The sequence below is a fragment of the Lagenorhynchus albirostris genome, chromosome 15, assembly GCF_949774975.1.
Source record: "Lagenorhynchus albirostris chromosome 15, mLagAlb1.1, whole genome shotgun sequence".
In the NCBI taxonomy this organism is placed as follows: domain Eukaryota; kingdom Metazoa; phylum Chordata; class Mammalia; order Artiodactyla; family Delphinidae; genus Lagenorhynchus; species Lagenorhynchus albirostris.
The window spans coordinates 67,537,454-67,551,604 of record NC_083109.1 but is presented as its reverse complement, the minus strand read 5'-3'; the positions used below and the strand labels follow the sequence as shown (position 1 = coordinate 67,551,604).

Sequence of the window (14,151 nt, the reverse complement as noted above, 5' to 3'; positions counted from 1 at the left end):
ATATGACCTCTTGATCTTTTAACAGGGTTTAGTCCCACTCTGTCCCTGCCATAAAAATGTCCAATGTCTGACAGATGCAGAGAACAAACGTATGGACACCAAGGGGGGAAAGTGGCGGGGAGGGGAGGTGGTGGTGGTGTGATGAATTGTGAGATTGGGATTGACATATCTACAGTAATATGTATTAAATGGATAACTAATAAGAACCTGCTGTATAAAAAAACAAAATTCAGGGCTTCCCTGGTGGCGCAGTGGTTGAGAGTCCACCTGCCGATGCAGGGGACACGGGTTCGTACCCCGGTCCGGGAAGATCCCACATGCCGCAGAGTGGCTGGGCCCGTGAGCCATGACCGCTGAGCCTGCACGTCAGGAGCCTGTGCTCCGCAGTGGGAGAGGCCACAGCAGTGAGAAGCCCACGTACTGAAAAAAAATAAATAAAAAATAAAATAAAATTCAAAAACTAAAAAAAAAAAGTCCGATGTCTGGTTATTTACCCAATTTCTGTTGCTGGTTTTTGTTGTTTTTTTTGTGTGTGTCTCCCTGGGACAGAATCATTTGCATGACTATAGACAAGAATAATTTTCCATTGCTTTCAGTTATTTACAGTTTACAGAGAGGTAAAATAATTCCCAAGGAACCAAAATCAGATAACACAGAAGGGCTGCTGTAAACAATGCTTAGTTTTCACTGATTTCATACAAAATTTCCCAACCATGAATAATGTTACAGACTGAATGTGTCCCCTTAAAATTCAAATTCACACGCTGAAGCGCTTATCTCCATGTGATGGTATTTGAGGTAGGGCTGTGGCAGGTAATTAGGTTTAGATGTGGTGCTGAGGGTGGGGCCCTCAGGATGGGATTAGTCCCCCGATAAGAGGAAGATATCAGAGCTCTCTCTCCACCCTGTGAACACACAGCAAGAAAGCCCTCTGCAAACCTGGAAGCAGGTTGTCACCAGGAACCCATCAGCAGCACCTTGATCTTGGACTTCCCAGCCTCCAGTGAGAAATGTCTGTTGTTTAGGCCAACCAGTCTGTGGTATTTTTTATAGCAGCCCAAGTTTACTAAGACAGGTAACAACTGTAAAAGAACCTGGCACACAGGGAGGAGTTCAGCCGGATAACTTCCAAATAGAAGGCAGAAATCTGTCAGATGGAGATGTGTGTCTGGACTTATTTTGGAGCTGAAATAGCACAGCAAATGTACATTTAAACTTAGACCGTGTGTTTATTTGGGGTAGGGATGGGACCTAAAATCCTGTAGCTACCTCTTACTGCTTCCACTGTTCATCTGGCCATTCAACAAATATGTATTGGCACTGGTGTGCCAGGCACTACCCTAGGTATTGGGGATATAAAAGTGTACAAAATTCCTGCTTATATTAGTGGGGTGAAGCAGGTAATTGAGTATAATGTGTGCTTCCAAGGAAAATTACACGTTGTCTAGAGAGCACACCTTTCCAGTTCCTATCCTTCCTTGCACTGCCTCAGAGATGTCTTACACTCTTAGCTGTAGATAACTGAGAGCAACGCAAATAATTCTTGCCTGTAAACAGGCAAATTGGGGAATTCTCTGGCGGTCCAGTGGTTAGGACTCCGTGCTTCCCTGGTCGGGGAACTAAGATCCCGCAAGCCCCATGGCGTGGCCAAAATAATAATAATAATAAAAATTTTAAAATGCAAATTAATTCTGATCTAGTTTTGTGTCCACCACATCTGTTCCAACATTCGTTTATTCTGTATAAACTTGCCCTTTTCCTGGCTTCCCTTTTGAACGGATTATGACATCCGCTTGGTTCTCTCGTTTAATTAGAGTTAAAATATTTAACACGCGTTCATTTTACAATGCATGAGAACCATGACTTTTTTGGGGGGGGCAATTACCCTTTGACACAGTAAGTAAATATCTAGTACGCTCATGGTGTAATGTGTTACGGAGAAAATAAAGTATGGAAGGAGGTGATGGTCCATAAAGACCGTCCGGAATAAAAATGCTAGAAGAATTCGTTACCTGAGACTCAAATTTAACGGGGCGTCCTCTAGTTCATCTGGCAGGCCTTGCGAGGTCGGCTTGACCAACTTTGACCTGGCCGCGGGTCTGGAAGACCAGTCCGCGAGCCCGACCCGCGCGTGGAGGAGGGCTGTCGGGGAGGCGGCACCCCCGGCCCGGGGCCTGCGCGGAGGCGGGGCCTGGTGTGTGGGCGAGGCGCCACAGGCCCCGTCCCATCACGTGCCGACCCTCGCCTGCCGCGTCGGCAGCCCAGGAACACTCCAGACGCCGGCGGCTGAAGGGCAGGGGCGGCCGCGGCCTCGGCTGCGGGGCTGGGCCTATGGCGGCGACGGCGACGGCGGTGGCGGCGGGGGCCGGGGCCGCGGCGGGGGCCGAGTCGGCCGAGGGGCCCCCGGGGCCGGCGGCGGCGCTGGAGCTGTGGCTCAGTGAGTAGCCAGGGCCGCCCCTCGGCGCGGGCCCAGCGCCCCACGTGAGGCCTGGCTTCCCGCATCCCTGGGCCTTTCTTCTGAGGCCGGCGGCCGGACAGGTGGCCGCGGGGAGGCCGGCGCCCGGGGAGGCGGGCTGGGCCCGGCGCGGGTGGGAGGATCGCCGCGGGGAGGCCCCGAGAGGAGTCCCAGGAATCCGCCAGGGCTGCGAACCCGAGGCTGGGCGCCCTGCTCCCCCTCCTCCTCCCAACCTCCCCCAGTCGCGGTGCATAAACACTGTTAACAACATAATGGCTAAGGTTTATTGAGCTTTGCTTTTATGCCAAGCACTGTGCTGAAAAGCATTTCAGCCACTGTTAATCCTCATTACGACCCCAAGAGGCAGCTTCTGTTTTTAACCTCGTTTTACAGATGGGGACCTTTCGACTTCCTCAGTTGTGCAACATACACATCCTCTGGGAAGGAGCTGTCTCTGGCTGCCGACTTTAATGTCAAAACAAGCCCTTTACACCTTTTGTGCATGTTGGTTGTGGCCGGGTTTCTTATGTGTATTGTCTCCTGGAAGACTCACGGCAGTCGTTAAGAGTCGTTTTTGTTCCTACGTTACCGGTGGGGACTCGAAATTCCAAGAGAATAAAGCATATGCTCCTTGTATTGGGCTCTGCTGGGTGCTGGGAGTACTGAGATGCGTAACACAGGGTCCTTGCTCACAAAGACATTTTTAAGTGGGTGGTACAAGCCGACAATAACAGCACTTTGTTACATTAACTGAAGATTGGGAGGGAGCCGGGTTTAAAGTGTGGTGGTGGGAGTTGGGTTTGTTTACCTGGGGATTGTCTCAGGGGACATAGCATTTGAGTGGACAATGGAGGCGACAGAGTTTCAGATGCAGGAAACTGCATGTGCAAAAGCTGGGGGAACAGGAGGGTGTGGAGCATTCTGGGAAGAAGGAGGTCATTACTGCAGGAGTGCAAAGCATAAAGAGGCTGCACTGCTAATTGGGGTGAGATCGTCAAGGGTCTTGTATGTTGCAGAAAGGAGTTCAGTTTATCCCTGATGCAGTAGGGGAGAGGATGTTGGCGTTTTCAGCCTGGGACTCTGATCAAGTACACTGGTTAAAAGCATCACCTGCAGCCGTGAGAAGAGATGAATTGGTTAGGGATTGGGGAGTTCAGGCAGAGAGAGTAGATGAAAAGCTCTTCTGGTAGTGTGTCGGGGGTGAAATAGGACAAAGGTATTGGGATGGAGAGTAGAAATAATTAGCTAGTACAATCCGCAGGCTTGATGCATTAGAATAGAGGCAAGAGACCAGGAGGCGTTTAGGATGGATCCCAGGTTTCAGGCTCAGGTAACTGGTTGGTTACAGATGTCTCACTTGTTGACTTGTGGAGTTTGAGGTGCTTGTGGCACAAAGAGAACCTCTCTGGGCAGTTGGTTGGCTCCAGACAGGGTAAGAGCTGGAGGTCAACTTGGGACCTTCAGTTCATTGGCAGTGAGCTTGTCCAGGGAGGCTGTGCCCGTTAGGAAGAGTAGAGGTTTGCAGATGGAGCATGGAGAATCTCAACATGGATGAAGCAGGTGGGAAAAGCAGCCTGGAGACAGAAGGCAGAGGCTACAGGCTGGGCGTGGAGGGGAAGCTTGGACGGTGGGGAGCTGCAGGTGGATGTAGTTGGTAGGTGGTTTTGCTGCTGAGAGATAGAGTAGGAGGAGGAAGGAGGAGGGGGAACTTCGAATTTGGCGACTAAAAGGTTACTGAAATACCTTAGTGCTCAATGGTGGGGACAGAAGGTGGTTGACTAGGAGGCAGTGGAGTTGCAAAATCAAGTGGGCCGAGTTAGAGGCCAGCTAGCGGCCGACACAGGTGGGGGAGAAAAAGGGAACCTTGGCTGCTCAAGGAGGGGGTCCTGAAGCTCCAGCTGTTTTAGGCCAGCCAGTGTGGTCCCAGAGTTGTGAGATCTTCCAGTTGTTCAGGTAGGGCTAGAACCTGTACCAACAGCACACACCCACTCCCCAGTCTTGACAACCAAAAATGCCTCCAGACGTTACCAGATGTGCCCTGGCGGAGAGGGCAGACTCACCTCTCCCCTCCCCGCCTGAGATCCTCTGAGTTTGGGCTCTGGAGTGTGGAGTGGACTTCAGAAATGTATCTTGTAATCTTCGTGGTTGTGGGACTTGCACCTCCCCGCCCCCGCCCCTCCATAGGGCAGAGAAAGTGAACTGTGTAAACCAGACTTCTGGGGGGCTGGGGCGCAGTGGAGGTGGTACGTGGGAGGACAAGGGGTAGAAGGGCTGGTGGTGGGGCAAGGACAGGAGTGTCATTGAAGGAAAGCACCGTGAGTCTGGACTGGATGGAGAAGGAAGTCACTCTGGGGGGGTCTGGGGACTGCCGAGCTCAGCTCACTGGCAGGTCTTACCTCAGCAAGCAAGGCAGCTGTGCCTCTAAGATCAGAATGTAATACCATGTCCGTCTCGGGGCTTAAGAGGAGTTAGTACATGTGAAGCGCTCAGGATACTGCCTGGCACACAGTGTTGGCTATTATTATCATTAGTCTTCTTAGTTGGGAGTGGCAGAGACTAACTCATGTTGTGTTACCAAAAAAGAAAAGAAAAACGTCAGACCTAGGAAGCTGTTTCAGCAGAAGTTCATGCTTTAAAAATACAAGTAGCAGGTGTGCTAGCTTTCTGTGTGCTTTGGTGCCCAAGCTACTGAGGGTCTAGGTCCAGGCAGCTGAAGAGTGTGGTTAGCAAGATGAACAAAGATGCACAGATGAGAGCAGCCATTAACCAAAAGTTGATAGAAACTGGAGAAAGAGAACGCCTCAAAGAGTTGCTGAGAGCCAAATTAATTGAATGTGGCTGGAAGGATCAGTTGAAGGCACACTGTAGAGAGGTAATTAAAGATAAAGGACTAGGGCTTCCCTGGTGGCACAGTGGTTGAGAGTCTGCCTGCCGATGCAGGGGATACGGGTTCGTGCCCCGGTCTGGGAGGATCCCACATGCCACGGAGCGGCTGGGCCCGTGAGCGGGGGAGGCCACAACGGTGAGAGGCCTGCGTACTGCAAAAAAAAAGAAAAAAAAAAAAAGAAAAAGGACTAGAACACTGTTGATGACTTGGTAGCTGAAGTCACACCGAAAGGCAGAGCCCTGGTACCTGACGGTGTAAAGAAGGAGCTCCTACAAAGAATACGAACATTCCTTGCTCAGCATGCCAGCCTTTAAGATTGAATTAGATTGTGTCGTTTTGTGGTTTTATTTCTGAAAGTAAAACTTGCCATAAATTAGGAATCGATTTCCCAAAATAAAATCCTTTCTTGTATGATGGTGTACAGTTTTCAGTAATGATGTATACAATTGTATTGATTTTTTTCCCCTGAATGTATTGTTTTAATAAACGTCTCAAGAATGAAAAAAAGAAAGAAAAGTAGCGGCTTCTGGGCATTTTGCAGCTTTTCTTACCCCACTTAGTTTATTTTGGGCATTGTTCCACATGACTGCATTTAGAGCTGCCTCGTTCTTGTTAATGAAACGCCTCATGTGCCCCATTCCTTGGGGTGCTATGCTCTGTTCCTTGTTAGTGGACACTTCGCTGGAAGTCTTGTGCTATTAACAGCAGCCCTGGGGCCTCCTGGTCTCTAGCTCTGGTAGTGCTGCCAAGGAGGCAGTAGCTTAAGTAAAGGTAAGGCAGGCTGCTCAGTAAATCTCTCTCTTCTTCCACTCGGACCTACTCCCAGGTGAAAAGTCCTGTCCCCTAGCCTCGCTTTCATGCCTCCTTTGGGGATGGGAGTGGCTCTATTTATACTCTCCCAGCTTCTCAAGGGTTATCTTGGGGCCCAAGCGTAGGTCATTCCTGTGGCGGGTCTTGCTTGGGCTTTCAGCGTGTGCTTAATTGAATGATTGCTGGATATAGGGGTCGATGTGTACCCCATGTAGGATTCCCCCATGCAGTGAGCACTGCTATGGGGCTGAGTTCTAAGTGTTCTCAAAGTGAGTGCTCCCCACAGCCTCAGGGCTCCCTTTACTAGCACAGGCTTCTCTAGCGCCAGGGTCATGACCCTGGTGGTTGGGTGGCAGCTGATGTGAGATGATTTGACTTTTGAATTAGTCACTGTTAGATGAACCATTACAGGGAATTCCCTGATGGTCCCGGGGTTAGGACTCAGTGCTTTCATTGCTGTGGCCAGGGTTCGATCCCTGGTCGGGGAACTAAGATCCCACAAACCCACAGCATGGCCAAAAAAAGATGAATCATTTCATTCACAGGTGGAGGGCTCAGCTGTTTTCTTTCCTTCTTCTTCTTCTCTTTTTTTTTCAATCTTTCTTCTTAAAAAATTTTTTTTGGTGGGTGAGTGCACCGTGCTGAACAGCATGGCATGCAGGATCTTCCCTGCGGTGGAAGTGCAGGGTCTTAACCACTGGACCACCAGGGAAGTCCCCCTCAGCTGTTTTCTTAATACCTCTCACCCTGTAGCACAGCGGTCCCCAACCTTTTTGGCACCAGGGCCTGGTTTCGTGGAAGACGGTTTTTCCACGGATGGGGGAGTAAAGGGGGGCTGGGGGTGGGTGGATGCTTCAGGAGGTAATGCCAGCGATGGGGGAGTGGCAGATGAGGCTTTGCTCTCTAGCCCGCTGCTCACCTCCTGCTGTGTGGCCCAGTTCCTTACAGGCTGAGACCCAGTAAGGTCCATCCGGAGGTTGGGGACCCCTGCTGTAGCAGACTTGAAATGCATACAGACATTGCTTTTATTAAGCAAATATATGGCAGTAGTCCTATATTTGTCCTGCCCGAGTGCCAGCTAAATGAACCACCTTGGTGCCCAGGATAGCCATTCTTTTTAATGATGAAGGCATTTGTGATGAGATAAATGCTTTTATTTAATTTAATTAATTAATTTATTTATGGCTGCATTGGGTCTTCGTTGCAGCATGTGGGCTTTCTCAGTTGCAGCGAACGGGGGCTACTCTTCGTTGCGGTGCGCAGGCTTCTCATTGCGGTGGCTTCTCTTGTTGCAGCGCACGGGCTCTAGGGTGTGCGGGCTTCAGTAGTTGTGGCGCATGGGCTTAGTTGCTCCGCGGCATGTGGGATCTTCCTGGACCAGGGCTCGAGCCTGTGTCTCCTGCATTGGCAGGCGGATTCTTAACCACTGCACCACCAGGGAAGCCAGTGATAGCCGTTCTTGATGGGGTGGTGATAGGTGAAGCAAAGTAGAGTGTTTTTTTTGTTTTTTTTTTTGCAGTACACGGGCCTCTCACTGTTGTGGCCTCTCCCGTTGTGGAGCACAGGCTCCGGACGCGCAGGCTCAGCGGCCATGGCTCACAGGCCTAGCCGCTCCGCGGCATGTGGGATCTTCCCGGACCGGGGCACGAACCCGTGTCTCCTGCATCGGCAGGCGGACTCTCAACCACTGCGTCACCAGGGAAGCCCAGGGTTTTTTTTTTTTTTTAAATTAATTAATTAATTTTATTTGATTGCGCTGGGTCTTAGCTGCAGCTCGCGGGCTCCTTAGTTGCATCACGCGGGGTCTTCATTGTAGCATGCGGGAACTTTGTTGCAGCATGCGGACTTCTTAGCTGCGGCATACATGTGGGATCTAGTTCCCTGACCAGGGATGGAACCTGGGCCCCCTGCATTGGGAGCGTGGAGTCTTAATCACTGTGCCACCAGCGAAGTCCCAGAGTAGAGGTTTTTTGAGTTTTTACCTGGCCAGGCCCTGTCTGGCTCCTAGCCACTCCTTGGGGCAAATTGGAGTCAAACAGACGTGGAGGGTTGCTCTGGGCTGATCAGACCGAGCTACTGGTCCTCTGGGGGTCATTTTCTCTAGAGCTGCTCAAAGCCACTGAAATAGCTTGGCAGGATGGAATTAGGTGTTCAGAGATCCAGTTAGTTCAGAACTGGAATAGCCATCTCCTGGTGTCAGCAATATGTGCAGCCAACTGGCCAGACTCTGCATAGTAAAAGATGAATCCTTCATTCATTAGTAGATGTCCATGCTGATGACTATTCTGGGTGCTGGAGATGGGAAGGTGAATGAGACAGACCTTCTTCCTGCCTTAGGGAGCTGATAACTTAGTGGTAAGAAAGTCAAAGAAGCTAGTTCCCAAAAGAGGCCCTGCCTTTGCCAAGGAACTGAAGACTTAACCCTGAGAAACATTTGGGCCCTGGAATCAGGCAGACCTGGGATTGAATTTTTGCCATTTTCTAGCTTTGTGGCTGGGCAGGTTTCTTCAGTGGTGAGGTAATAGTACCAACTTCAGTTGTTCTGAGGTTTACAGGAAAGGATGCTTGGAAAACACTCAGCATCATGTCTGACCCACAGCAAAAACAAAGCGGGGTGGGAGGGCAGCTATTACTATTATTGCTATTATTTGGGAGCTATGAAAAACCTTGAGGGAATCCTTGTCATATAAGATATAGCAAATAAAATAACTTACACTTTATAGATCTTTTTGCTGCTTTGCCTTGGTTAAGGGTTTAGAACATTATTTAACCTTATAGAGGTTTTTTCCTTCCTTTCTTTGGAAAAACTGGTGACCTGGCAGTAGGGGAGGAGGGAGAGAGCTGGATTCTGCATGGTGAATTGGGGTCCTGCCTGCTCTTCTCTGCCACTAGGGCGTAGAGTCAAGTGTTGAGGTCTGAATGCCTTTTAGGTATCAAGCTTGACCTTGTAGTGAAGTGAAACTTAATGAAGCTTAAAGGGTAAAGAATTATCTTAGATGAGTCAGATCTCCTTAATCAGACTCTCTGGAAATCACTGCCTTAAGTTTATTTCATGAGTAATTATTTTGTGCCTATGGGTATGGCATTGTACTAAGCACGGAAACATATGGCTTCTGCCTTCGTTTTTTTTTTTTTTTTTTTGCGGTACGCGGGCCTCTCACTGTTGTGGCCTCTCCAGTTGCGGAGCACAGGCTCCGGACGCGCAGGCTCAGCGGCCATGGCTCACGGGCCCAGCCGCTCCGCGGCATGTGGGATCCTCCTGGACCGGGGCACGAACCCGTGTCCCCTGCATCAGCAGGCGGACTCTCAACCACTGCGCCACCAGGGAAGCCCCTGCCTTCGTTTTTTTTTAACATTTACTGAATATGTTGCTACCAACTTTTTTTTAAAAATATTTATTTATTTAGGCTCTGCTGTGTCTTAGTTGCGGCATGCGGGATCTTCATTGCGGCATGTGGAATCTTTAGTTGCGGCATGCAGACTTCTTAGTTGTGGCATGCATGCAGGATCTAGTCCCCCCACCAGCGATTGAACCCGGGCCCCCTGCATTGGGAGCATGGAGTCTTACCCACTGGACCACCAGGGAAGTCCCTCTGCCTTCATTTTGAATAAACTTTTGAAGTTTAAGTGTAATAAGTCATGTGTACATACTAAAGTATAGACAGAGACTATTATAAGATTAGCTATCTTTTATTGATTACTTAATGGTTGCTGCTATACTGAGTACTTTAGACACTGTCTTTTAAAAATCTCATGGCTATCCCATGAGGAGGGTACTATTTTCCTTATTTTATAGTTGAGGAAACTGAGGCTCAGAGAGCCCAAGGACATGTAACTAGTAAGGGATGGAGCTGGAGATCCCCATCCTGAAAGAGCAGATAAGATGTGGGCCTTCTGAGAAGAAAGGGATGGCTTCTGTTTTGTGGGGGTGGGAGATAGAAAGATTAAGAAAGTCTTTATGGGGTGGCATTTGAATTGGGACTCGAAAGGTGAACGGCATTTTGAGAGATGGAACATAGGGAAAGAGCTTTGAGGAGGAAAAAGGTGAGGGGCATATGGGAATTGATCATCTAATTCCTTTGCTCTCCTTTGTTGTCTTTTTTCACTTAGGATGGAGTTGGTGGGTGGGAAGATGGGGGATTGAGTACCTGTCCTCTGAATCTCATTGTTGAGCTGTGGGGCACATGACTTCTGCGTGGCATAAATGTGACTGCTGTCTGGAAAAGTTAAACTCTGGATGACTGTGTAGTCTTAAGTGATCAGAAGGGAGGAGAATTAGTAGGGGCTGGAGCAGTGGGAGGAGGGTTTTGGGAGGAGACGGAAATTCAGAGTGGCCTTGAAGAATGGATAGGATTTTGAGAGGAGAGAAGTGGACGTTCAGGCAAGAGGAATAGTGTCAGAGATGTGACCATAAGAATTACTTATTTGCAGAGCTTGAAAGAGCTTCTCTGTCAGGACCAGTAAGATATTTCACTGGAGAGCCAGGTAGGCCAGGACAGGCTGGACAGTGGGGAGTAAGGGAAATGTTATGAAAGGGCAGGATGAAGACAGTCTCAGCAACTCCTTTGTGAGAATGTGGCCTGGTTCAGTCTGCGGGCGGGGCGTGTGGAATGGGCATCCTTGTTGGGTTGCTGGCTGCGGATTCTAGGCAGCAGCAGTGGGAGGAGAGGAGGAAGCTGCTACCGTCAAGCACCAGGAAGGATACACATAACCCCTTATTCCAGGAAGTCAAGGATTGCCCCTCCCTTCCGTGGAGCATGGTCTCAACATTAGGCCTTCTGACAATGCCTCTTTCTCCAGGTATCTCCTGCTCCTGGCTGTGCCCTCGTGCTCTTCATGCTCCGTGTCCTCATATTTCATTCGAATATGAATGTTCCAATGGGGGAGACCCTAGCGTGACTAGATCTGGGTTCCTTGGCCATGTGTATGGTAACAGAGAGAAATAGCATTTTGAGGAGTGAAGACAAGGAGGTCCTCTTGTCAGACTGGATAAGCCGCTGACATGTGGAGAAGCTTCTTACTTAGGATGGTCAGGAGATTTCAGAAAAAGGAGGCTCAGATTTAGGCCTGTTACTTTGAGGATATGGTGGGAGCCGCTCAGGGCTTCATTGTATGTTCTAGTCTTCCTGTCACATGGCTAAGAAGCTTACAGGTTCTGGCCCACGCCCAGATGCTGGCCCAAGCCCGTCCTCATTGCAGGGCCAAAGCGGGGGAGTCCTGACACGGGCATGAAGAAGGTGCACACAGGCCGTCCCCTGCACTGGGAATGGAGCCCCTTTCAGGACAGTAGCGTGTTAACCAGTTGAGCTGTTCATTCAGTCAGCAAACAGTCGCTGAGGCCGTATCATGGGCCAGACACTGTGCCTGACAGTGATGATGAGTACAGGCCCCTGTCCCTTTCAGCTGTCTGCTCCCTGGGTCTGATCCCCTAGAGGTGATGTCACAGTCCTTGGCTGTTGTCATATTTGGGGGGCTAGTGGTGTGGAGAGGTGTTTGTTTCTCTTTATTATACTTTAATTTTATTTTTTATTTCCTTGACAGATAAAGCCACAGACCCAAGCATGTCAGAACAGGATTGGTCAGCTATTCAGAATTTCTGTGACCAAGTGAACACTGATCCCAGTGGGTAAGGTGACTTCACACACGTGCTTGACTTTGGGGGCACCTCAGACTGTGCATGCCTTTGTTTCTCAGGATTGTTTCACGTAGCATAGATTGTTGTTTCGTTTTTTTCTCCCTCCGTGACCTACTGAGTACATTATTTTTCTAGAAATAGCAAATTCATGTGGTTTTCTAAAAAACAAATAGTCAGTTTGTAACTGGCAGCTACTTAATACATTTTAAATAGTGTTATGAAACACTGCTCCTGAGGAGGTCTCTGAATGTTAGGGACAGAATGTAGCTAGGGTACGCAGCAATGTGAAAGATCAGTGTGTTCTCCATAATTTAAATGCAGTCTTTCTTAAGGAAAAGCAGGGGGAAAAGGGGTAAGATTTTGCTGAATTTGGTTTCTAAAGTATCTGGATAGGAACTTAAGAAATGAGTCAGTCATCCGGATGTTTTATCTCCATGTTGCTGAATATTCATTTTGAAACGAGCAAGAAGGTTGATCACATTTTCTGCTCTAGTGTTAACTGAGCAGTTGTCATATGACAGACAAGGTCTGTGCTGCTCACGACCAAGTTACTCACAGGTCTGGAAGTTGTAGGGGTGGGTTGACTGGGGAGAGGATGGTGTGCCCTGGAAGTGTAGCTATGAGAAGGGTGGGTGGGAGTCGGCCGCCTTCAGGGGCTCATGCCTGGCCGTGTGCAGTCACATCCCACCTCTGCTCTGGGACCCGAGCTCCTGGAGGAGAGGGGACTTTACTGGGTGTGCTCAGCCAGACTGGTGTGTTCCTCTCCGCCCAGAGTCCAGGTGTCTTTGTTTTCCCTTAGCTCAACCCATGCACCTTGGCTACTGGCCCACAAGATCCAGTCTCCACAAGAGAAAGAAGCTCTTTATGCCTTAACGGTGAGTTCGGCTTGCCCCTTAGCCTAAGCTCTCCTGTCCTGAGGCTAGCGTTTCTGTGGGGAAGAGGCTCTGAGAAGTTCGCCTTCACTGGCCTTGAGAAAGCAGGCTGGAGGGAGTTCCGGGCTCAGATCGCCCCATTCTAGATCTGTTTCTGGAGAGTAGTATTGAGCCCGCTTTGCGAGAAGGAAAGGAAGGCTTTATTTCTTTTCGCCCTTTTTAGACCCGGGCTGGCAAGGTCAAGTCCCACAGGGCCAGATTGGTAACATAAGTGAATGAGCTGCTGGGTGGGGACCAAGGAACTGGAGAGCCCATGCCCAGTCTAAAGAGGGCGGCTACAGTGCAGGACCTGCTGGCTGTTGCCAGGCGTGAGTTTGGGCCCAGTGTTGCTAGGACTTCTGTTTAAGAGAAACTGAGAATCTAGATTTTTAAATATATGAATTCTCTGAATTTTTCAATATTGGTGACTGATTTGAAATGTTAAACAAGATTGTGGACCAAAGAAGACATTTACAGGCCCAATTTGTCACTCAAGTGCCAGTAGGTAACCCGTAGTTTAACAGTTCTTGGGTATTCCACGTCCAATTTCCGCCTCTAAGGAGAAAGAAGGAAGTGATTCTCTGACTGCTTTCACCTGCCCAAAGGGTCTCCTTAAAAGGTGGGGTGAGGGAATTCCCTGGTGGTCCAGCAGTTGGGGCTCCACGCTCCCAATGCAGGGGGCTGGGGTTCGATCCCTGGTCGGGGAACTGGATCCCACATGCCGCAACTAGGAGATCCCGCATGCTGCAACTAAAAGATCCCACACGCCACAACAAAGATCCAGCACATGGCAACGAACATCCCCCGTGCCACAGCTAGGACCTGGCACAGCCAAATAAATAAATAAATACTTAAAAAAAAAAAGGTGGGGTGACCTCAGAGTACCCCACTGAGCTATTTCCTGGGCACAAACCTGTCAGTTACAACAAGAGCAAACAGGTTCTTTTTTTTCTTAATCTAAAAGTGTCACCCTTTCTCCCAATCTTTAGTGTCCTCAGTCTTGAGCCATGATTTCAGCAAATACTTACCAGGTTTGAAATGAGCCCTGGAGCCAATGGTTTCCCCTTCTCATGGGGGTCCTGTGTCTGCACAGGTGCTGGAGGTGTGTGTGAACCACTGTGGGGAGAAGTTCCACAATGAGGTGGCCAAGTTCCGCTTCCTGAACGAGCTCATCAAAGTGTTGTCCCCAAAGGTGAGTACCCTGGGCTTGGCTTTGCTCACTGTTCTGCATGCACCCCAGGTTTCAAACTCCTGTCACCCTTCTTGGTCCAGAGGCAGACCTGCTCATGGATAGAACCTGCCAGGCTGTCCCAGGTTTGTGAGAGCTGAGAGGTGAAAGCTTTCCTCTCCAAGGTGTAGGATGATGGTCATGGTCATCAGCTGATCCCCGCCCTTTGATGGTTAGCATTTTCAAATTCTCCCTTTAAAAATGGCCTTGTAGACAGGTGGCCTA

The 14,151-nt window shown here is 49.5% G+C and overlaps 1 protein-coding gene across 2 annotated transcripts in view; it reads left to right on the top strand.

The window, feature by feature from the left end:
- The first annotated feature begins 2,331 nt into the window (after nucleotides 1–2,331).
- Nucleotides 2,332–14,151, top strand: part of GGA2 (golgi associated, gamma adaptin ear containing, ARF binding protein 2) — a 30,778-nt gene continuing 18,958 nt past the window's right edge. For both annotated transcript variants that reach the window (XM_060125135.1, XM_060125134.1), the window contains exons 1-4: nucleotides 2,332–2,437; nucleotides 11,694–11,778; nucleotides 12,587–12,662; nucleotides 13,792–13,890. In XM_060125135.1, the coding sequence (XP_059981118.1) occupies nucleotides 2,332–2,437; nucleotides 11,694–11,778; nucleotides 12,587–12,662; nucleotides 13,792–13,890 (366 nt within the window). The remainder of the gene's footprint in view (nucleotides 2,438–11,693; nucleotides 11,779–12,586; nucleotides 12,663–13,791; nucleotides 13,891–14,151) is intronic.